Below are 24,006 nucleotides of genomic sequence, written 5' to 3'. Positions count from 1 at the left end.
TATCCATTTCTTGCTTGTTCAGGTTAAGTAGCCTGACAGCCTCACTGATTTGCTCAACTGAGCACTGACTATAGGACACCATTTGCTCATTTGTCTTGAGTTGCTCAGTATGCAGCTGAGCAAAAAGCATCTTCAGTTCTGAGGAAGTGGCGTAGTCAGTGTTCACAGCAGATAACCTCTGGACTTACTGATGTAGCGAGTTCAGATGTTGAATTATGGACAGTTGAATCTCTGCCAACTTGGCAAGTGAGTCTTGCTTTGCTTGCTGGGCTTGAAATGATAAGACGACATTCAGCAGGTCCTTGAGTCCCTTGACTTTGTTGAGAAGTAGAGTGACTTGGGAGAGCTGAGTTGTCTCTGGGAATGAGGATCCAGCAGCAGGTGAAGCAGACTGTTGAAGATCTTGGATGAGAGCTTCCACTGAGTCGATGAGATTCTTACCGGACTCAGTGGCATCCCTATGTACATCTGTATGACCAGAAGAGAAGGGTGTGAGAGGAGTACCCTGGTCAGTGACAGGATGAGTTTGCTCAATCTGCACTTGAGATGGAGGAATTGTTGTGTGATCGGCAGAGAGATTGGTTGTAGAGGTGTTAACTCCAACACTGTCTGTGCTGACGGCAGAAGGATGGGGAGTCAGCACCATGCTTGAGGAGACAGCATGAGCAGTGGTCGGTTCAACCTGACTGGTTGAAGTAGTGGAAGTATGATGCTCGGCATGTTCCTGTTGAGAAGAAACAGAGGCTTGTTTTTCCAACGGCGTTGTAGTAGAGGAAGTTGAGGGCCGTTTGAAAATTTTTAATTGGACGGTAGAAGGATCCTTTGTTGTCTTGGAGAGGACAAGTTCAGGAATAGATGGTGATTGCAAAGGGGGTTCACTGACCATTTTCTCACTGGCCTTAACTAGCTTTCGCCTTCTACGTGGTGGAGAGGTATGATGAGCAGGTTCTTCTGAGTGAGTAGGTTCTTTTTCCTCATTATGGGTCTGGTCAGCTTGATCCACTTGCTCAATTCCAGCAGCTAACTCAGTGTCAGTCTGCACAGCTCCACCAGCTAACCCAGTGTTAGCGTCCTCAGCTTCAATTTCGCTGTCATACTCTTCAGACTCCTCAGCGTCATCCTGACCGCTGGTTTCATCGTCTTCTTCTTCTTTTTCTTCAGTATTATCTCCATCAAGTTCTTCCTCAACTTGGGAGATGAAGTGGTCATCTAACTGGACCTCAGGTTCCTCAGCATCAGTACCCGTACCTTGACACTGGGTGAAGTACGAATCACCCGGTACAATGAAGTCTGTCGGTATAGCTTCTAGAGGTGCCAGTGTTGAAGGCTTCTGCTTCTTCTGAGGTAGCTCAGCAGCTTCCTCAGTGCCAGGCTCATCTTGCCTGTTTCTCTTCTCAGCTGACTTACCAGCTGATCTTTGCCTCTTTGCTGGAGACTCAATGTTTGGTGAAGGAGTCTCAGCAGATTTTCTCTTACGAGAAGCTGGGGCCTTAGTTCTTCGCCCTTTCTTAGGCTCAGCAACAGATTCCTCAGCTTGGTCAAATTGACCAGCAGCAGCTTTTCCCTTCGCCAGAAGTTTGGCCAGTTTTACCCTTGCTCGGTGTAGAGGGGTTTTGTGAAGGTTCATCGGAGCTGGACTTTTGGTGGCCGGCACCGGAGACGTTGAAAGATAACTTAGTCATTCTTCGAAGATGGAGGAATTAGAGAAATTTGAGAGAAAGGAAGTTCTAGGTGATTTCTTTGCCTTAAGAATTGATTAAGCGTAAAGAGTAAAAGATGGGGAAATACCCATAATTTATAGACGAAATGAACGGTGTGGATCTTAATCGAATCCATGTGTCAGTTTTGCCTTAGGATCATGTACCGACAATGATCCTGGCATTTATGACACATTACGGCGAATACGTCATCCTAGGTTATACGCGTGCTTGGAATTTATGCTAACGGATTAATCACTCAGTATTTAGAATGTCAAGCGTTTGATATTCTGAGAGGTCAGTGCATTATTTAAGGATGATTTTAAGTTCAAGTTCTAAACTAATTTACTCAGTGTGCAAGTTTACTCAGTATTGTATATTCAGTCAGTTTCAATGACATACTCAGCAAACAATAAATCATTCAGCATTCAATAATCATTTATGCACATAAATTTACTGAAGAGGATTAAACATACCAATTGCTTCTCTCAATATGCTAAATTGCTCTCGTGCTAGAGGCTTTGTAAAGATATCAGCAAGCTGCTCGTCTGTTGGCACATAAGTCAGCTTGATTTCTTTCTTGAGTACATGATCTCTGATGAAGTGATGTCTTATGCTGACATGTTTCATCCTGCTGTGTTGAACTGGGTTCTTTGAGAGGTCAATTGCACTTTTGTTGTCGCATTTGACTTCAATTGTCTTTGTTTGAACACCATAATCTTCAAGCTGTTGCTTAATCTAAAGGACCTGAGCAACACAACTTCCAGCAGCAATGTACTCAGCTTCAGTTGTGGACAGGGCTACTGACGCCTGCTTCTTGCTGAACCAAGATACAAGACAGCTTCCTAGGAATTGGCATCCTCCAGAGGTGCTTTTTCTTTCCAGCTTGTCTCGTCCATAGTCAGCGTCAGTGTATCCGATGAGTGTAAAGTCATGAGTATTTGGATACCACAGACCTGCATTTACTGAGCTTTGCAAATATCTAAGGATCCTTTTTACAGCTATGTAATGGGATTCCTTAGGGTTAGCTTGATATCTAGCACAATAACATACTGAGAACTGAATGTCCGGTCTACTTGCTGTTAAGTAAAGTAAAGAGCCAATCATACCTCGGTATAACTTGCTGTCTACTGACTTACCATTTTCATCAGCGCAGAGGACAGTGTCAGTGCCCATAGGAGTGGATATTGGCTTGCAATTTTCCAAGTCATATTTCTTTAAGATCTCCTTGGCATATTTTGCTTGACTGATGAAGATGCCATTGTTTCCTTGTTTAATTTGAAGACCGAGGAAGAAGTTGAGTTCTCCCATCATAGACATTTCAAACTCAGTCTGCATTTGTTTGCTAAACTCCTTGCACATTGATTCGTTAGTTGCACCAAATATTATATCATCAACATAAATTTGGGCCAGCAGGGTATCTTTACCCTTTTTCTTAATGAATAAGGTTGTATCAGCTTTGCCCCTGACGTAATTTCTAGTCAGCAGGAAACTGGTCAGCCTCTCGTACCAAGCACGTGGTGCTTGCTTGAGGCCGTACAGAGCCTTTTTGAGTTTGTAAACATGGTTTGGGAACTTAGGGTCCTCAAAACCTGGAGGTTGATTTACATAAACCTCCTCGTTTATAACTCCATTAAGAAATGCACTTTTGACATCCATTTGGAAAAATTTAAAATTCATGTAAGATGCATATGCACATAATATTCTAATTGCCTCCAGCCTTGCCACTGGGGCAAAGGTCTCACCGTAGTCTATACCTTCTTGCTGACTGTAGCCCTGAGCTACAAGCCTTGCTTTGTTCCTGACTACGTTTCCTTGTTCGTCCATCTTGTTCCTGAAGACCCATCTTGTTCCGATGGTCTTTTGACTCTTTGGATGAGGCACTAACTCCCATACATCATTTCTTCGAAATTGATCGAGCTCCTCTTGCATTGCGTTCATCCAGAATTCATCGTACTCAGCTTCAGCGAAATTCTTCGGTTCTTGTACTGAGACGAAAGCAACATTGCTGAGGTATTTCCTGAGTTGATTCCTCGTCATCAGGGTATTCCCAGCAGAATCAAGGATTGCACTTTCGGAGTGCCCTTTAGGAATCCTTATTTCTTTGGGTAGATTCATGTCTTGTGCTGTTCCTGTTTCAACAATCTCTGCAGAAGTAGATGGGTCAGTAAAAGTAATCTTAGGTTCACTCTTACTCTTGGTCAGCCTTTTCGTGAATGACTCAGTAGCTAGTTCTGAGTCAGCGATGGTTACTGAGTTTGGATCATCTTCGATCAGCGGCTGGTATCTACCTGCAGGGTCAGTTTCATCGAACTCTACATGTATTGACTCTTCTAAAACTTGAGTTCGCTTATTAAAAACTCTGTATGCTTTGCTGTTTGTTGAGTAGCCCAGAAAGATAGCTTCATCAGCTTTTGAATCAAACTTTGCTAAGCTATCTTTGGTATTTAAAATAAAACATCTACAGCCAAAGGCACGAAAGTATCCAATATTGGGCTTTCGTCCTTTCCAAAGTTCATAGGGGGTTTTCTTGAGTATAGGTCTAACTAGAGCCCTATTAAGAATGTAGCATGCTGTGTTAACAGCCTCACCCCAAAAATACTTTGGAAGCCTATGCTCATCCAGCATTGTCCTGGCTATTTCAACCAGAGTTCTGTTCTTCCTTTCTACAACCCCATTTTGCTGAGGTGTTCTAGGAGCAGAAAAATTGTGGTCAATGCCGCTGGCTTCACAGAATTCAACAAACTTTTGGTTTTTGAATTCTCCACCGTTATCACTACGGATATGAGCTAATTTTAGGTCTTTTTCATTTTCAATTTTTCTAACCAAATTTGAAAATGTCTCAAAGGTCTCATCCTTGCTGGTCAGCAAGATAACCCACGTATACCGAGAGAAATCATCTACAATGACCAAGGAAAATCTTCTTCCACCCAGACTCAGCGGCTGGACTGGACCAAAGAGATCCAAGTGTAGTAATTCTAACGGACGTTTAGTTGAGACAATGTTTTTACTGTGAAAAGATTGTTTGGTTTGTTTTCCAGCTTGGCAAGCGTGGCATAATTGATCTTTTTGGAATTTAAGTTTAGGCAGTCCCTCAACCAATTGCTTTCTTGCTAGTTTGGCCAGGAGGTCCATGCTTACATGACCAAGTCTCCTGTGCCATAGCCAGGAATTTTCTTCCTTTGTTACTAAGCACACAGTTTTTGAAAACTTTTTCTCTAAGTCTAGCATAAAGACATTATCTATCCGAGGGGCAGTTAAAATTAACTCATTAGTTTTACCCTCGTATATTTTACATCCAGTAGCATCAAATATAACTTTTCTCCCATTGTCACATAGCTGAGCTACGCTGAGTAAGTTATATTTGAGTCCGCTGACTAGGGAGACAGATTCAATAGTAGGATTACCTCCGATGGTTCTTGAGCCTACTATCTTACCCTTTTTGTTGTCTCCAAAACTTACGCTTCCTCCTCGTTTACGTTCGAACGTGATGAATTGAGTTTCATCACCCGTCATATGCCTTGAGCATGCGCTGTCAATATACCACATTTTTGACTTCTTGACACATCTCAGGCTTACCTGCATTGTAATCAGTTTCCTTTAGGTACCCAATTCTTTTTGGGTCCTGACTTGTTAGGTTCAACAGGTAAAGCATCATATTTTATTTTGTGGCGACATACATTAATAGTGTGGCCACTTTTTCCACAGAAGTCACAACTGACTTTCTGTTTAGGACTCTTTACTGACTTGTCAGCACCCCAGTGCTGAGCGTGCCAGCACACCTTAGTGGTGTGTCCTAACTTCCCACAAAAGTCACACTGGACTCTTCGCTGGGGATTTCGTCTCTGCTGAGTACCTTGGTACTGAGTACCTTGATACTTAGTTCTCAGAGGAAAATTATTTTTGTTTGGAACCTTTAGTTGGTTCTGAATGGTTGTGACATCCTTCCTCAGTTTCTTGGAAACTGACTGGACTTCAACTACAGACTCATGAATGGTTTTCATATTTTCATGCAAAACTGAGTTGTCTTGAAGAAGGTATCTGAGGTCACTCAGTTTGACCTCTTCCACCTCATCACAGCGCCGGCTGAGTGTTTTAATCTTTTTGTTACACTTTTTGACAAGTGTGTAAAGATCACTCAGGGCATTACCCATTTCATTTCTGAGTTGAGAGAGTGAGATTACCTCATTGGATTGCTCTTCATTGTCTGACTTATCAGATTGGTCAGCATGCTCAGAAATGCATGGCTCAGCAAGTTCGTCAGCCATGAAGCATATCTTCGCTGACTCGGTGGCCTCAGTTTCTGTTGATGAAGATTAATCACTGTTACTCCAAGTAGCCACCATTGCCTTCTTCCCACTTTTCTTGTCTTTCCTCAGCGTGGGGCAGTTTGACTTAATATGGCCATCTTGGTGGCACTCAAAGCATGTAATGGGCTTTGAGCTGTCCTTTCTGTATTTGCTGTCGCTTGAGTCAGCCTTATACTTATCAAACTTTTTGTAAGGCGTTTTGGAATATTTGTCGTTCTTCCTGAATAGCCTCTTCATCTTTCTTGTGAACATAGCCATCTCCTCATCATCAGTTGAACTCCCGTCAGTGGAGTCAACCTTCATGACAAGTGACTTCTGCTTCTTGTCATCAGATTTTTCCTTCACCTCAAAGTTCTTCATTGATATCTCATGGGTCAGCAATGAACCTATGAGTTCGTCATATTTGTAGGTGGTTAAATCCTAAGCTTCCTCAACTGCTGTCTTCTTTGCTTGCCAGTCTTTTGGAAGACTCCTGAGTATCTTTTTGACTTGTTCTTCCTCAGTGAAGATTTTCCCAAGTCTCTTGAGCTCATTAATGATGTTGGTGAACCTTGCGTTCATGTCTGAAATGCCCTCATCATTGTTCATCTCGAACAGCTCGTACAGTCTCATCTGCTGATTCACCTTGGATTCTTTTACTTTGTTTGTTCCCTCGTAGGTGACTTCCAGCTTTTTCCAGATCTCTTGTGCCGACTCACAACCTGAGATTTTGTTATATTCTGCAGCATCGAGCGCACAGTGAAGCATATTGATAGCCGAAGCATGGTTTTGAAGCTTCTTAAGATCATCCTCTGTCCATTCAACCTCAGCTTTAACAACTGACTGGCCAGCAACAACTTTCACAGGTACAAACGGGCCTTGGACTATAGATAGCTAGGCACTCATGTTTGTAGCTTGAATGAAGTTTTTCATCCTATTCTTCCAAAAGGTATAGTTTGACCCGAAGAATAGGGGAGGCCTGGTAATGGACAGCCCCTCAGGTAATATCTGAGTTGTCTGGTTTCCAGGGAGAAACCGAGTGCTGTTTTCGCCCATGGTATGGATCAACTCAAGGTTGTTAGACCTTTAGTAATGAGCTTTTAGGCTCTGATACCACTTGTTGGTCCCTTGTTTAGTTGCAAGTATAGTTCCAAGGGGGGGGTTAGGAACTATTTAAACTTTTTTCGCAATTTAGGCAGACTTCTTTTTCTAAAGAAAAAGGTTTGAACAGCGGCGCTGAGTAAACAGCAAGATACTGGCTTAGTCAACAGGTGACTAGGTCAGTTCCTCAGCTTGAGTCAGGAGATAGCACTTGGAGTCTATTCCTGAACTCAGACGTTCAACGCGCACAACTCAACTTGACCTCTTTACTTGGTCAGTTTTGATTATTTAAAGCAAGCAATATAAATTAGGAGTTAAGGTTTAGAAATACTTCACTCAGCAGATTTATCTAGGTTCGGCTTCTTCTAAGCCTACGTCCTGTCCCCGGAACACTTCCGAGATTTCGAATTCTCTACTGAGCTCTTTAAAGGTAGAGCCTCAAACCTTTTACAATATCAGCAATTGAGTATGATAAGAGTACCTTCCTCTATACTTCTACTCAATCCTAATCTCTCCGCTGAGTACTTAAAACCGAGTACTCAGCCTCTCCTTTCTACTTCTAGAAATGATAAAGATTTTGTCCTAAACAACAATTGCTAGAACACCTTAGATGATTGAAAAACAATCACTCTAGACTTTTACACAAATGAATAGACTTTGTAGTGTAAGAAATTTGCTTTGCTTCTTGCTTGCAGAACTTGTAGAGATTTGGTCAGCGTAATGGCTTGATCAAGTTCTGTGTGTTGTGAAGCTTGTGATGGCACTATTTATAGAGACGTCTGGTCATTCGGTCATTTCGAATTTCGAAATAACCGTTGGAGGGAAACGGCTATATGTTGTTGTCATCCTGACTTGCACAGAGCTCTCGGCCAATCATAATCGTGTATCTTCTGTCCTCGGTCAGCACAGCAGATGGTCTCTCCTTTTATGGTAAAGTCAACTGGACAGCATACTGTGTCGTCTGAACTTTGCCAAAAGAGGAAACACTTTGTCTGGAAGTTTTCCTTTGCCAGCTGCTGTCTTGTACGCTTTGTCGAGACTACTCAGTAGCTTCATTTTGAAGTTGTTCCCGAAGGTCTTCTAGATCCTTCTGATTGCTGAGTTGCGTTTTGAACAAAAACGGCAGCGTCTTGACATACGCGGGCCGAGTGTACTGAGTTGTTTAACTTGGGCCTTGGTTTCCGTATTGGGCTTGGGCCTTCCAATCCTTATGACTTATAACATTTATACTCAACATTGAACAAACACATTAGTAGAATAAATCAAAGCATTTAACCTTAGTGTGTTTAGAATATGTATATTATACTTAAACAATTTTGTCAAATCAAAATTATGTGGAAAGGTGTTTCAACAAACTCCCCCATTTTGATGTTGGCAAAACTATTCAGCAAGGAACTCAGTATGAGCTCCCCCATGATAGTTGACCTTTTTAATTAAGTGAACTCCCCCGTAAGGACTGAACTACTGACTTAGTTTTATTCTAAACATTCTAAGGTTTAACTGAATAAGTCTAAGATCAGATTTCAGGTATAGGTCAGCTTATGGGTCATATTCTATTTTACTCAGAATTCAGCGGAAGTAATGTATAGTGACAGAGCGCGCTGAGCAAATTATTGTTCAATGAGTTCTTTATCAGAATGTATCATAAGATCATAGTATGATGTCAAACATGTTATCAGCATATCATTTAGTCAATAAATATTATAAGTGTTAAGCATAGCTGATATAACGAAGATACATAATAACTCAGTACTTAATAGCATATATCATAACTCAGTATTTGAATAAGAAAAGGAAGTATGATATATTGATAGAAGTCAGCAGTTGCACAGCAAAAGAAATAAATTAGCAAAAATTAAGACCTAGCCTAACTATTTCTTTTTCTTGCCCTGTGACTGACTTCTCTTGTACTGACGTTGCTCATGCTGAGCTCTAGCAGCTTGCGCTTTCTCCCCCGTTTTGTCAACTTCAGGGAGCTTAAACGCATCGGTTAAGACAGCGCGAGTCAGTTCTTGTGAAAGCTCTTTGAGTTTGTCAGCACTTTCATTTACGCCATCAAAAATGGCAACCCAATCAGCTGAGACTTCTACTGGTATATGAAGATCAGCAGCACTGAGCATATTTACACTGAAGGCTTGAGCTTTGGCTTGCCAGATGAGAGCTTCAGAGAGGCCAGCAAAGACTTGGTGGAATGTCTTCAGAAGTGCTGAGTCATAGTGATGTCGTTGAATATTATTATGACGGATATGGTTGAAGGATTGTTGTGCGAGGGACAGCAATTCATTCTGCTTCAACGCGTCAGTATCCATTTCTTGCTTGTTCAGGTTAAGTAGCCTGACAGCCTCACTGATTTGCTCAACTGAGCACTGACTATAGGACACCATTTGCTCATTTGTCTTGAGTTGCTCAGTATGCAGCTGAGCAAAAAGCATCTTCAGTTCTGAGGAAGTGGCGTAGTCAGTGTTCACAGCAGATAACCTCTGGACTTGCTGATGTAGCGAGTTCAGATGTTGAATTGTGGACAGTTGAATCTCTGCCAACTTGGCAAGTGAGTCTTGCTTTGCTTGGTGGGCTTGAAATGATAAGACGACATTCAGCAGGTCCTTGAGTCCCTTGACTTTGTTGAGAAGTAGAGTGACTTGGGAGAGCTGAGTTGTCTCTGGGAATGAGGATCCAGCAGCAGGTGAAGCAGACTGTTGAAGATCTTGGATGAGAGCTTGCACTGAGTCGATGAGATTCTTACCGGACTCAGTGGCATCCCTATGTACATCCGTATGACCAGAAGAGAAGGGTGTGAGAGGAGTACCCTGGTCAGTGACAGGATGAGTTTGCTCAATCTGCACTTGAGATGGAGGAATTGTTGTGTGATCGGCAGAGAGATTGGTTGTAGAGGTGTTAACTCGAACACTGTCTATGCTGACGGCAGAAGGATGGGGAGTCAGCACCATGCTTGAGGAGACAGCATGAGCAGTGGTCGGTTCAACCTGACTGGTTGAAGTAGTGGAAGTATGATGCTCGGCATGTTCCTGTTGAGAAGAAACAGAGGCTTGTTTTTCCAACGGCGTTGTAGTAGAGGAAGTGAGGGCCGTTTGAAAATTTTTAATTGGACGGTAGAAGGATCCTTTGTTGTCTTGGAGAGGACAAGTTCAGGAATAGATGGTGATTGCAAAAGGGGTTCACTGACCATTTTCTCACTGGCCTTAACCAGCTTTCGCCTTCTACGTGGTGGAGAGGTATGATGAGCAGGTTCTTCTGAGTGAGTAGGTTCTTTTTCCTCATTATGGGTCTGGTCAGCTTGATCCACTTGCTCAATTCCAGCAGCTAACTCAGTGTCAGTCTGCACAGCTCCACCAGCTAACCCAGTGTTAGCGTCCTCAGCTTCAATTTCGCTGTCATACTCTTCAGACTCCTCAGCGTCATCCTGACCGCTGGTTTCATCGTCTTCTTCTTCTTTTTCTTCAGTATTAACTCCATCAAGTTCTTCCTCAACTTGGGAGATGAAGTGGTCATCTAACTGGACCTCAGGTTCCTCAGCATCAGTACCCGTACCTTGACACTGGGTGAAGTACGAATCACCCGGTACAATGAAGTCTGTCGGTATAGCTTCTAGAGGTGCCAGTGTTGAAGGCTTCTGCTTCTTCTGAGGTAGCTCAGCAGCTTCCTCAGTGCCAGGCTCATCTTGCCTGTTTCTCTTCTCAGCTGACTTACCAGCTGATCTTTGCCTCTTTGCTGGAGACTCAATGTTTGGTGAAGGAGTCTCAGCAGATTTTCTCTTACGAGAAGCTGGGGCCTTAGTTCTTCGCCCTTTCTTAGGCTCAGCAACAGATTCCTCAGCTTGGTCAAATTGACCAGCAGCAGCTTTTCCCTTCGCCAGAAGTTTGGCCAGTTTTACCCTTGCTCGGTGTAGAGGGGTTTTGTGAAGGTTCATCGGAGCTGGACTTTTGGTGGCTGGCACCGGAGACGTTGAAAGATAACTTAGTCATTCTTCGAAGATGGAGGAATTAGAGAAATTTGAGAGAAAGGAAGTTCTAGGTGATTTCTTTGCCTTAAGAATTGATTAAGCGTAAAGAGTAAAAGATGGGGAAATACCCATAATTTATAGACGAAATGAACGGTGTGGATCTTAATCGAATCCATGTGTCAGTTTTGCCTTGGGATCATGTACCGACAATGATCCTGGCATTTATGACACATTACGGCGAATACGTCATCCTAGGTTATACGCATGCTTGGAATTTATGCTAACGGATTAATCACTCAGTATTTAGAATGTCAAGCGTTTGATATTCTGAGAGGTCAGTGCATTATTTAAGGATGATTTTAAGTTCAAGTTCTAAACTAATTTACTCAGTGTGCAAGTTTACTCAGTATTGTATATTCAGTCAGTTTCAATGACATACTCAGCAAACAATAAATCATTCAGCATTCAATAATCATTTATGCACATAAATTTACTGAAGAGGATTAAACATACCAATTGCTTCTCTCAATATGCTAAATTGCTCTCGTGCTAGAGGCTTTGTAAAGATATCAGCAAGCTGCTCGTCTGTTGGCACATAAGTCAGCTTGATTTCTTTCTTGAGTACATGATCTCTGATGAAGTGATGTCTTATGCTGACATGTTTCATCCTGCTGTGTTGAACTGGGTTCTTTGAGAGGTCAATTGCACTTTTGTTGTCGCATTTGACTTCAATTGTCTTTGTTTGAACACCATAATCTTCAAGCTGTTGCTTAATCTAAAGGACCTGAGCAACACAACTTCCAGCAGCAATGTACTCAGCTTCAGTTGTGGACAGGGCTACTGACGCCTGCTTCTTGCTGAACCAAGATACAAGACAGCTTCCTAGGAATTGGCATCCTCCAGAGGTGCTTTTTCTTTCCAGCTTGTCTCGTCCATAGTCAGCGTCAGTGTATCCGATGAGTGTAAAGTCATGAGTATTTGGATACCACAGACCTGCATTTACTGAGCTTTGCAAATATCTAAGGATCCTTTTTACAGCTATGTAATGGGATTCCTTAGGGTTAGCTTGATATCTAGCACAATAACATACTGAGAACTGAATGTCCGGTCTACTTGCTGTTAAGTAAAGTAAAGAGCCAATCATACCTCGGTATAACTTGCTGTCTACTGACTTACCATTTTCATCAGCGCAGAGGACAGTGTCAGTGCCCATAGGAGTGGATATTGGCTTGCAATTTTCCAAGTCATATTTCTTTAAGATCTCCTTGGCATATTTTGCTTGACTGATGAAGATGCCATTGTTTCCTTGTTTAATTTGAAGACCGAGGAAGAAGTTGAGTTCTCCCATCATAGACATTTCAAACTCAGTCTGCATTTGTTTGCTAAACTCCTTGCACATTGATTCGTTAGTTGCACCAAATATTATATCATCAACATAAATTTGGGCCAGCAGGGTATCTTTACCCTTTTTCTTAATGAATAAGGTTGTATCAGCTTTGCCCCTGACGTAATTTCTAGTCAGCAGGAAACTGGTCAGCCTCTCGTACCAAGCACGTGGTGCTTGCTTGAGGCCGTACAGAGCCTTTTTGAGTTTGTAAACATGGTTTGGGAACTTAGGGTCCTCAAAACCTGGAGGTTGATTTACATAAACCTCCTCGTTTATAACTCCATTAAGAAATGCACTTTTGACATCCATTTGGAAAAATTTAAAATTCATGTAAGATGCATATGCACATAATATTCTAATTGCCTCCAGCCTTGCCACTGGGGCAAAGGTCTCACCGTAGTCTATACCTTCTTGCTGACTGTAGCCCTGAGCTACAAGCCTTGCTTTGTTCCTGACTACGTTTCCTTGTTCGTCCATCTTGTTCCTGAAGACCCATCTTGTTCCGATGGTCTTTTGACTCTTTGGATGAGGCACTAACTCCCATACATCATTTCTTCGAAATTGATCGAGCTCCTCTTGCATTGCGTTCATCCAGAATTCATCGTACTCAGCTTCAGCGAAATTCTTCGGTTCTTGTACTGAGACGAAAGCAACATTGCTGAGGTATTTCCTGAGTTGATTCCTCGTCATCAGGGTATTCCCAGCAGAATCAAGGATTGCACTTTCGGAGTGCCCTTTAGGAATCCTTATTTCTTTGGGTAGATTCATGTCTTGTGCTGTTCCTGTTTCAACAATCTCTGCAGAAGTAGATGGGTCAGTAAAAGTAATCTTAGGTTCACTCTTACTCTTGGTCAGCCTTTTCGTGAATGACTCAGTAGCTAGTTCTGAGTCAGCGATGGTTACTGAGTTTGGATCATCTTCGGTCAGCGGCTGGTATCTACCTGCAGGGTCAGTTTCATCGAACTCTACATGTATTGACTCTTCTAAAACTTGAGTTCGCTTATTAAAAACTCTGTATGCTTTGCTGTTTGTTGAGTAGCCCAGAAAGATAGCTTCATCAGCTTTTGAATCAAACTTTGCTAAGCTATCTTTGGTATTTAAAATAAAACATCTACAGCCAAAGGCACGAAAGTATCCAATATTGGGCTTTCGTCCTTTCCAAAGTTCATAGGGGGTTTTCTTGAGTATAGGTCTAACTAGAGCCCTATTAAGAATGTAGCATGCTGTGTTAACAGCCTCACCCCAAAAATACTTTGGAAGCCTATGCTCATCCAGCATTGTCCTGGCTATTTCAACCAGAGTTCTGTTCTTCCTTTCTACAACCCCATTTTGCTGAGGTGTTCTAGGAGCAGAAAAATTGTGGTCAATGCCGCTGGCTTCACAGAATTCAACAAACTTTTAGTTTTTGAATTCTCCACCGTTATCACTACGGATATGAGCTAATTTTAGGTCTTTTTCATTTTCAATTTTTCTAACCAAATTTGAAAATGTCTCAAAGGTCTCATCCTTGCTGGTCAGCAAGATAACCCACGTATACCGAGAGAAATCATCTACAATGACCAAGGAAAATCTTCTTCCACCCAGACTCAGCGGCTGGACTGGACCAAAGAGATCCAAGTGTAGTAATTCTAACGGACGTTTAGTTGAGACAATGTTTTTACTGTGAAAAGATTGTTTGGTTTGTTTTCCAGCTTGGCAAGCGTGGCATAATTGATCTTTTTGGAATTTAAGTTTAGGCAGTCCCTCAACCAATTGCTTTCTTGCTAGTTTGGCCAGGAGGTCCATGCTTACATGACCAAGTCTCCTGTGCCATAGCCAGGAATTTTCTTCCTTTGTTACTAAGCACACAGTTTTTGAAAACTTTTTCTCTAAGTCTAGCATAAAGACATTATCTATCCGAGGGGCAGTTAAAATTAACTCATTAGTTTTACCCTCGTATATTTTACATCCAGTAGCATCAAATATAACTTTTCTCCCATTGTCACATAGCTGAGCTACGCTGAGTAAGTTATATTTGAGTCCGCTGACTAGGGAGACAGATTCAATAGTAGGATTACCTCCGATGGTTCTTGAGCCTACTATCTTACCCTTTTTGTTGTCTCCAAAACTTACGCTTCCTCCTCGTTTACGTTCGAACGTGATGAATTGAGTTTCATCACCCGTCATATGCCTTGAGCATGCGCTGTCAATATACCACATTTTTGACTTCTCGACACATCTCAGGCTTACCTGCATTGTAATCAGTTTCCTTTAGGTACCCAATTCTTTTTGGGTCCTGACTTGTTAGGTTCAACAGGTAAAGCATCATATTTTATTTTGTGGCGACATACATTAATAGTGTGGCCACTTTTTCCACAGAAGTCACAACTGACTTTCTGTTTAGGACTCTTTACTGACTTGTCAGCACCCCAGTGCTGAGCGTGCCAGCACACCTTAGTGGTGTGTCCTAACTTCCCACAAAAGTCACACTGGACTCTTCGCTGGGGATTTCGTCTCTGCTGAGTACCTTGGTACTGAGTACCTTGATACTTAGTTCTCAGAGGAAAATTATTTTTGTTTGGAACCTTTAGTTGGTTCTGAATGGTTGTGACATCCTTCCTCAGTTTCTTGGAAACTGACTGGACTTCAACTACAGACTCATGAATGGTTTTCATATTTTCATGCAAAACTGAGTTGTCTTGAAGAAGGTATCTGAGGTCACTCAGTTTGACCTCTTCCACCTCATCACAGCGCCGGCTGAGTGTTTTAATCTTTTTGTTACACTTTTTGACAAGTGTGTAAAGATCACTCAGGGCATTACCCATTTCATTTCTGAGTTGAGAGAGTGAGATTACCTCATTGGATTGCTCTTCATTGTCTGACTTATCAGATTGGTCAGCATGCTCAGAAATGCATGGCTCAGCAAGTTCGTCAGCCATGAAGCATATCTTCGCTGACTCGGTGGCCTCAGTTTCTGTTGATGAAGATTCATCACTGTTACTCCAAGTAGCCACCATTGCCTTCTTCCCACTTTTCTTGTCTTTCCTCAGCGTGGGGCAGTTTGACTTAATATGGCCATCTTGGTGGCACTCAAAGCATGTAATGGGCTTTGAGCTATCCTTTCTGTATTTGCTGTCGCTTGAGTCAGCCTTATACTTATCAAACTTTTTGTAAGGCTTTATGGAATATTTGTCGTTCTTCCTGAACAGCCTCTTCATCTTTCTTGTGAACATAGCCATCTCCTCATCATTAGTTGAACTCCCGTCAGTGGAGTCAACCTTCATGACAAGTGACTTCTGCTTCTTGTCATCAGATTTTTCCTTCACCTCAAAGTTCTTCATTGATATCTCATGGGTCAGCAATGAACCGATGAGTTCGTCATATTTGTAGGTGGTTAAATCCTGAGCTTCCTCAACTGCTGTCTTCTTTGCTTGCCAGTCTTTTGGAAGACTCCTGAGTATCTTTTTGACTTGTTCTTCCTCAGTGAAGATTTTCCCAAGTCTCTTGAGCTCATTAATGATGTTGGTGAACCTTGCGTTCATGTCTGAAATGCCCTCATCATTGTTCATCTCGAACAGCTCGTACAGTCTCATCTGCTGATTCACCTTGGATTCTTTTACTTTGTTTGTGCCCTCGTAGGTGACTTCCAGCTTTTTCCAGATCTCTTGTGCCAACTCACAACCTGAGATTTTGTTATATTCTGCAGCATCGAGCGCACAGTGAAGCATATTGATAGCCGAAGCATGGTTTTGAAGCTTCTTAAGATCATCCTCTGTCCATTCAACCTCAGCTTTAACAACTGACTGGCCAGCAACAACTTTCACAGGTACAAGCGGGCCTTGGACTATAGATAGCCAGGCACTCATGTTTGTAGCTTGAATGAAGTTTTTCATCCTATTCTTCCAAAAGGTATAGTTTGACCCGAAGAATAGGGGAGGCCTGGTAATGGACAGCCCCTCAGGTAATATCTGAGTTGTCTGGTTTCCAGGGAGAAACCGAGTGCTGTTTTCGCCCATGGTATGGATCAACTCAAGGTTGTTAGACCTTTAGTAATGAGCTTTTAGGCTCTGATACCACTTGTTGGTCCCTTGTTTAGTTGCAAGTATAGTTCCAAGGGGGGGTTAGGAACTATTTAAACTTTTTTCGCAATTTAGGCAGACTTCTTTTTCTAAAGAAAAAGGTTTGAACAGCGGTGCTGAGTAAACAGCAAGATACTGGCTTAGTCAACAGGTGACTAGGTCAGTTCCTCAGCTTGAGTCAGGAGATAGCACTTGGAGTCTATTCCTGAACTCAGACGTTCAACGCGCACAACTCAACTTGACCTCTTTACTTGGTCAGTTTTGATTATTTAAAGCAAGCAATATAAATTAGGAGTTAAGGTTTAGAAATACTTCACTCAGCAGATTTATCCAGGTTCAGCTTCTTCTAAGCCTACGTCCTGTCCCCGGAACACTTCCGAGATTTCGAATTCTCTACTGAGCTCTTTAAAGGTAGAGCCCCAAACCTTTTACAATATCAGCAATTGAGTATGACAAGAGTACCTTCCTCTATACTTCTACTCAATCATAATCTCTCCGCTGAGTACTTAAAACCGAGTACTCATCCTCTCCTTTCTACTTCTAGAAATGATAAAGATTTTGTCCTAAACAACAATTGCTAGAACACCTTAGATGATTGAAAAACAATCACTCTAGACTTTTACACAAATGAATAGACTTTGTAGTGTAAGAAATTTGCTTTGCTTCTTGCTTGCAGAACTTGTAGAGATTTGGTCATCGTAATGGCTTGATCAAGTTCTGTGTGTTGTGAAGCTTGTGATGACACTATTTATAGAGACGTCTGGTCATTCGGTCATTTCGAATTTCGAAATAACCGTTGGAGGGAAACGGCTATATGTCGTTGTCATCCTGACTTGCACAGAGCTCTCGGCCAATCATAATCGTGTATCTTCTGTCCTCGGTCAGCACAGCAGATGGTCTCTCCTTTTATGGTAAAGTCAACTGGATAGCATATTGTGTCGTCTGAACTTTGCCAAAAGAGGAAACACTTTGTCTGGAAGTTTTTCTTTGCCAGCTGCTGTCTTGTACGCTTTGTCGAGACTACTCAGCAGCTTCATCTTGAAGTTGTTTCCGAAGGTCTTCTAGATCCTTCCGATTGCTGAGTTGCGTTTTGAACAAAAACGGCAGCGTCTTGACATACGCGGGCCGAGTGTACTGAGTTGTTTAACTTGGGCCTTGGTTTCCGTATTGGGCTTGGGCCTTCCAATCCTTATGACTTATAACATTTATACTCAACATTGAACAAACACATTAGTAGAATAAATCAAAGCATTTAACCTTAGTGTGTTTAGAATATGTATATTATACTTAAACAATTTTGTCAAATCAAAATTATGTGGAAAGGTGTTTCAACACTATGGTGTGCACACGGCCTGATAAAGCTCATGCAGTAGGTGTTGTTAGCCCTTATATGTCAAATCCGAGTAGGAAGCATTAGGAAGCAGTTAAGTGGATATTCAGATATCTATGGGGTACTTGCAAATTGGGTCTTACATTTGGAAATGGGAAGCCATTGCTTGTTGGGTACACAGATTCTGATATGGCAGGAGATAAGGATAACCTAAGGTCTACTTCTGGTTATTTGATGACTTTTGCAGGGGGAGATGTGTCATGGCAATCAAGATTGCAGAAATGTGTTGCACTTTCTACTACAGAGGCAGAGTATATAGCAACAACGGAAGCAGGTAAGGAGACTTTGTGGTTGAAAAGGTTTGTGCAAGAGCTTAGCTTTAAACAGCAGCGGTATGTGATTCTTTGTGATAGTCAAAGCGTGATTCATCTTGCTAGAAACTCTACTTACCATGCTCAAACAAATCATATTGATGTGAGGTATCATTGGATTAGAGATGCTCTTGAAAAAGCGATGTTTGAACTTGACAAAGTTCATACCGATGATAATGGTTCCGATATGTTGACAAAGGCTTTAGCAAGGGAGAAGCTAAAGGTGTGTTGCTCTATCGTCGGGATGGCGGATTCCTCTTCATAGTCAGAAAGGGGGAGATTTGTTGGTCTTTTCTGACCAATGAGAAGCCTAATTAGGGTTAGGCCCATGCTTTAACCCTAGGAGTATATAAGGGTAAGTTTAAGAGAGTTTTTTTTAACTCTATTTTCAGCCACCACAAATAAAAGAGAAAGAGAAAATCTGTTCTTCTTCCATTCCGCCCAGCCACACGAAATTGCCCATAGCCGGAGATTGAACCGTTGGATCGTCGTGAATGTTGGACAGGGGCTTCCTAACACGTGTTCCTTTGTTTTCACTGGAGCGATTGTCGTTCGGAGGCTTGAAAGACCAGTTCGTACCAGAGGCAAATTGTAGACAGATTTGTGATTTGTTTGAGGTTCTTCTTTTCTTTTGTGTTGTGATTGATTTCATACTTCCTAAGAGAAAATTCCAAGATTGTATGTTGATTGCGTATGCCTCTAGTGTTATCTAGGGATGAACTTGTGTATTGCCCATTATTATTTGATATAGTGGAAGGTTTAAGCGGACTGCGGTCCCCGTGGTTTTTACTCCTTGCATTGAGGGGATTTTCCACGTAAAAATTGTGATTGTTCATTGTGTTTGTGTGGCTGCCATTTTACTACTGTTATTGCTTTATTGTGTTTGGTTGTTGCTCTACTAATTAGTTTTCTCATATATTCATTCAAGTCGGAAAAGGATTAATAACGACGGTTAATTCCGCATTATTGTTATTACCGTTGTTAGTCCGTTTTTCTCATTAATAATCAGTATATAACATGATGAATAAAAATGATCAACCCTCGCCTCGCACCTGAATCCCTATAAGCGCCATCTCCCAGCAGACAAACATGTAAAGCCTCGTGATTATCCAAGTTTACTGAGTGAATGCCTCGACTATCAACTCATTTTACTTGTAGTGCTTTAGAATTCTCAAATTAAACAAGACTACTGCTCTTCCGACCAAATATTGTTTGACAAATGTAACAAGTTATTTAAGGGGAGAAATTGATAATGATTCTAATCAGTTCATGTGTGTGAGTGGTAATAATTTAGTAGGAATTGGAAGTTTGGTAGAGGAAATTAATTAATGCATGTGAGTGAGACAGAGAGAGAGAGAGAGAGAAATTAAGGTTAATTAACATATGGTTTATTTGCAGAATTGATAGAAAGTCACATGGGGGCGGGGCAGCTAGAAACGTGGGGCCATGTGGTTTTGTTTTAGAGAGAATAAAATTCCTTCCTTGCATTATTTAATACATAACATAGATACATCCAACTTCTCCAGCTTCTATATGAGCTGCTGCAGTGTGGGAGTGGGTCAAAATACATTCATTCTCTAATAACATAAATAAATGCACTTAATACAATCTGAAATGACTTAGTTTTATAATTGATAGGTTGAATCATCATCAGAGAAAGCAAAAGAGCAGTTAGAGGATCCATCCCCAGCCCCAATCTTAGCAGCAATCTTAGCAGCATGAGGTCCTTTTGATATGTCATCAGAATGTGAGCTCAAAGGATGATCAATATGTCTAATCTCCTCTAACATTGCAACAACGTCCTTCATTGCTGGCCTATCATCCATTCTATTGCTGATGCATAGAAATGAAACTGCTAATGTCTGAAGAATTTCATGCATTGTAGGGTCAGCCCTTCCTCTAAGCTTTTGATCAAGAATCTCAACTGCCTCTTTCTTGCTGCCTAACTGCTCCCTGACCCAATGAACCAGCCCTCCCAATGTTGGGTCTAATGGATGTCTTCCTGTTAACACCTCTAATACCACTACTCCGTAACTATACACATCACTTTTCTCACTTATCCTCTCCATTGATGCATGCTCTGCCCCAACCCCAACCCCAAACAACAAAAATTAATTTTCAATTCAACTAACTTAAGCTAATCAATCAATTAGAATAAATAAATAATGTACCTGGAGCCATGTATCCATAAGAACCAGCAAGTTGAGGCCTTTGGCTCTGGCTTGGTTTGCTGCTATTCATTACTCTTGCTACCCCAAAATCAGCTAAATAAGGTTCATAGCATGGTCCTAGAAGTACATTCATGGCTTTAACATCTCCATGAATAATAGCTGGGACACAATCATGGTGCAAATATGCAAGAGCATGGGCCACACCTAACACAATATCATATCTTGTTTCCCATTCTGCTCCTCCTCCCTTTCCAGCCCCATGAAGAAGGGAACCCAAGCTTCCATTTGGGAGGTAATCATAGAAAAGTAGCTTCAGTTTTTTATTTGATCCCCATCCTAATAGCCGAATGATGTTCCTGTGTCTGATCGAACCAAGTGTCTGAATCTCCGAACTGAATGCTCCCGATTCCTCAGTTGACCACATCTTCTTAACAGCTAATGAATCCCCATTTGGAATTGTTACCTTATATACTACTCCTGAGCTGCCGGTTCCAATAACATTCGATGATGTTAGATCTCCAACCATGTCTTCAATAGAGAAATCGAGCTTCTGGTATAGAGTCATCTCCCAGTTTCCATCCTCCATCAGCGCACGGTGGTGGTTCCGAGTACGAACTAGCATATAGATTGCTAGTAGGACTAATACTGCACTTGCACTAAGTAGAATAGACATGAATAGCTTCATTGCTGATCCAGCATTTGCATTTGCATTTCCCTGGTTTCTCAAGCCATCAGCGGGTGTTACTCCTGCTATGTAGAGACCTTTGTTCGAAGCAAGGTCACTCATCGGTAACTTTCGAAAGAACGGAGTATTAGGCAATTCACCGGTGAATTCATTGAAGGAGACATTAAGAGAAACAAGATTTTGTAAATCTTTAAGCACATTTAAGTTCCCTTTCAAGTTGTTGTTGGATAGATCAAGAAGTGCTAGCTTGGTGAGACCCGAGAATTCTGATGGAATCACACCTGAAAAGTGATTGCTGCTGAGATTGAGAGAGATTTCCAAGGCTGGAATTAGAGCAACCTCTTTTGGTATATCTCCAGATAGACCATTATCTCCAAGGTTGAGTAATTGCAGCTTGGTACAGGACAATATCTCCGAAGGAATTGTGCCTGAAAGTTGATTCTTTGACAGCATAAGCTTTGTTAATTGGGTTAATGATCCAATGGTATGAGTCAATGGACCTGTGAGCCTATTGTCTGAAACATCCAAATATTGTAGGGTTTTGGGCAGAGTATCTGGGAGAGAACCAGAAATCCCATTTGAGTGGAGATCGAGAAACTGAAGATTTAGACAGCCTGATATGGCCGGAGGGATTCCTCCTAAAAGATGATTGTTGCTCAAGTCAAGGAAATTCAAAGTGTTCAATTTTGCTATCTCCGATGGAATAGTACCGGATAGCCTATTCCCATTCAGTCTCAACCTATAAAGGCTTGTGCAGTTTCCTATATCTGGTGGAATGAAGCCAGATAAATCATTGGAAAGTAGCAGTAGCTTTGTGAGATTCTTCAACCCCAAAATATGCTTGGGTATCGAACCCATAAGATTGTTGTATGACAAATCAAGAGACTGAAGATTCTCACAATCTGATAGAGACTCTGGAATATTGCCTGTTAGATTGTTCTCCCAAGCATAGAACAAAGTCAAGCTACTTAGATTCCCAATTGCTGCAGGAATTTCTCCCGAAATACCATTGTTGTCCACTTCAAAATGAGTAAGAGCACTACATTTTGTAATTTCAACAGGAATTGTCCCTGTCAATTGATTAACACTAAGCTGAAGCTCTTCAAGCTTGACAAGATTACCAAAACTTGTAGGTATGCTTCCACTCAGAAGATTAGCCGATAAATCAATGACTTTAATCTCTGTGCAGCTACCAACCTCATCTGGGATCCTACTAACTAAGCTGTTCTGCCATAGAAGCAAGCTCTGTAGCTTTCTAAGTTCCCCAATTCGCCTAGGGATGGAACCAGATAAAGAATTCTGATACAGATACAAATTCTGCAATTCACTGCAATTTCCAATCTCTTGTGGGATTGGACCTGAAATTAGTGTTGTATAAATAGCAATAGTTTCAATTCTTTTCAGATTTCCAATTGAACTAGGTAAACTCCCCGAAATACTGGTTTCAGCAAGCCCTAGAACAACCAAGCTAGTGCAGTTGCCAATCTCATCAGGAAGCTCACCCTTCAAATTCTTATTTCCACCTGCCCTGAAAATCTGGAGGCTGCTTAATCCTCCAATGCTGTTAGGAATTCTTCCGGAGAGTTGATTGTCGTAGAGAGTCAGATAAACAAGGTTTGACAGGTTACCAATATCAGAAGGAATTTCACCTTGAAGAAAATTTGTATTGAGAGCTAAAGTTTGGAGTCTTTTGAGGCTGCAAAGTTGAGGTGGTATTTCACCGAATAGAGAATTGTCGCTGAGATCAATGGAAGTAAGGTGGAGATATTCACCGAATTGAACAGGGATATTTCCGGTGAGATTGGCTGAGGAGAGAATGAGAGAGTTCAAGAAGATGAGAGAGTGAAAATTTGAAGGCAATGGACCATTTAAATCAACTGCCTTTAAGTTTATCTCTGTAACCATTCCATTTGTGTTGCAATGAACCCCAAGCCATTTGCAGGGAGATAAGTCAGAAGGATTCCAGGAATGGAGAGCATCTGTTGTTGGTGAGGTGTTTAAAGTGTTTTTCCATGAAAGAAGAGCTTGGCCTTGTTCATCAATGGAGAAACAACAAAAGAAGACAAGAGAAAAGGAGAAGATATTGAGAGGAAAAAAGAGGTTGCTTAGAGTTGCAGACATTGTTATTGTTTTGGGATTGGAGAGGGGGGAACCCCATGTTTTGTTTATAATAATAAGCAGAAGAAGAAGAAGAAGATCTGCTTTCTTTTTTTTTTTTTTAATTTCATTATTGCTCTACTTATCAATTCAGATTTGGATTTTTCTTTTTTTATTCAACCAGACAGATATATCCACTTCTTCTAACATTTTTCATCCTACAAACAAACAAACTCATAAAAAAAAAAAACAGCATTCAATTTTAATTAATTACATCGTTTTAATCTTATATGGCTTTCGAAATCACTCATCCAAAACTTTTAAGCCCATAACTTGAGAGATACTAGATTTACTCTCTCCATAAAAATCAGTGCAATTTAACATATAAGATCTATCTGCACCAAATAAAATTGTGATGAAATGTTTTACTCTCTAAAATTTCTAATACAAAAATATTTTAAATTAATCAATCAATAAATTATATATAAAAAAATAAATTTCAAATACAACTTATATAGTTTTATCAAATTGCAGTTTGGTCCCTATGATTTGTTGTTGCAAAACGAGCGTTAGCAAAACTAGAAAATTTTAGGTTGACATTGTTGATGCACAAATATAAAACTTTAAAATTAAACTCCTTTAATTCTTTAACTTTTTAATTTTGGGGTTATTTAAGTATTATTTTATTAAGAGCGAAAAAATGCACATTTACAGAGAGAAAGCCTTGAAAATTATGATTTTGAAAAATTGAAAACGCAGTTCCATAGTGATATCACGTGTGTGACGTCATCACTATCCTAATTGCGGTCCAGATCCAAAGAATGTGAAGGATCCAAACGCGTCCAAGATGGCCCAAGCC

At 41.2% G+C, this 24,006-nt stretch overlaps 1 protein-coding gene across 1 annotated transcript; it reads right to left on the bottom strand.

Moving 5' to 3' along the window:
- Positions 1-19,652: 19,652 nt before the first annotated feature.
- LOC136218567 (leucine-rich repeat receptor-like serine/threonine-protein kinase RGI4) lies at positions 19,653-23,287 on the bottom strand. The gene is made up of 2 exons (XM_066005531.1): positions 20,366-23,287; positions 19,653-20,274 (listed from the first exon to the last, which is right to left on the bottom strand). The coding sequence occupies exons 1-2, from the start codon at positions 23,169-23,171 to the stop codon at positions 19,820-19,822; spliced, it is 3,261 nt and encodes a 1,086-aa protein (XP_065861603.1). The 5' UTR covers positions 23,172-23,287; the 3' UTR covers positions 19,653-19,819.
- Between the last annotated feature and the right edge of the window lie 719 nt (positions 23,288-24,006).

This window comes from Euphorbia lathyris, chromosome 2 (assembly GCF_963576675.1).
Source record: "Euphorbia lathyris chromosome 2, ddEupLath1.1, whole genome shotgun sequence".
In the NCBI taxonomy this organism is placed as follows: Eukaryota; Viridiplantae; Streptophyta; class Magnoliopsida; order Malpighiales; family Euphorbiaceae; genus Euphorbia; species Euphorbia lathyris.
Note: the sequence above shows the minus strand (reverse complement) of the source record. Positions and strands in the feature narration are given on the sequence as shown.

Bases quoted from the DNA above. Each gene is read 5' to 3' on its own strand.
- LOC136218567 (XM_066005531.1), bottom strand. From the start codon at position 23,171: ATGTCTGCAACTCTAAGCAACCTCTTTTTTCCTCTCAATATCTTCTCC. The intron at 20,275-20,365 runs GTACATTATTTA...GGGTTGGGGCAG, and splicing joins TTATGGATACATGGCTCCAG to AGCATGCATCAATGGAGAGG.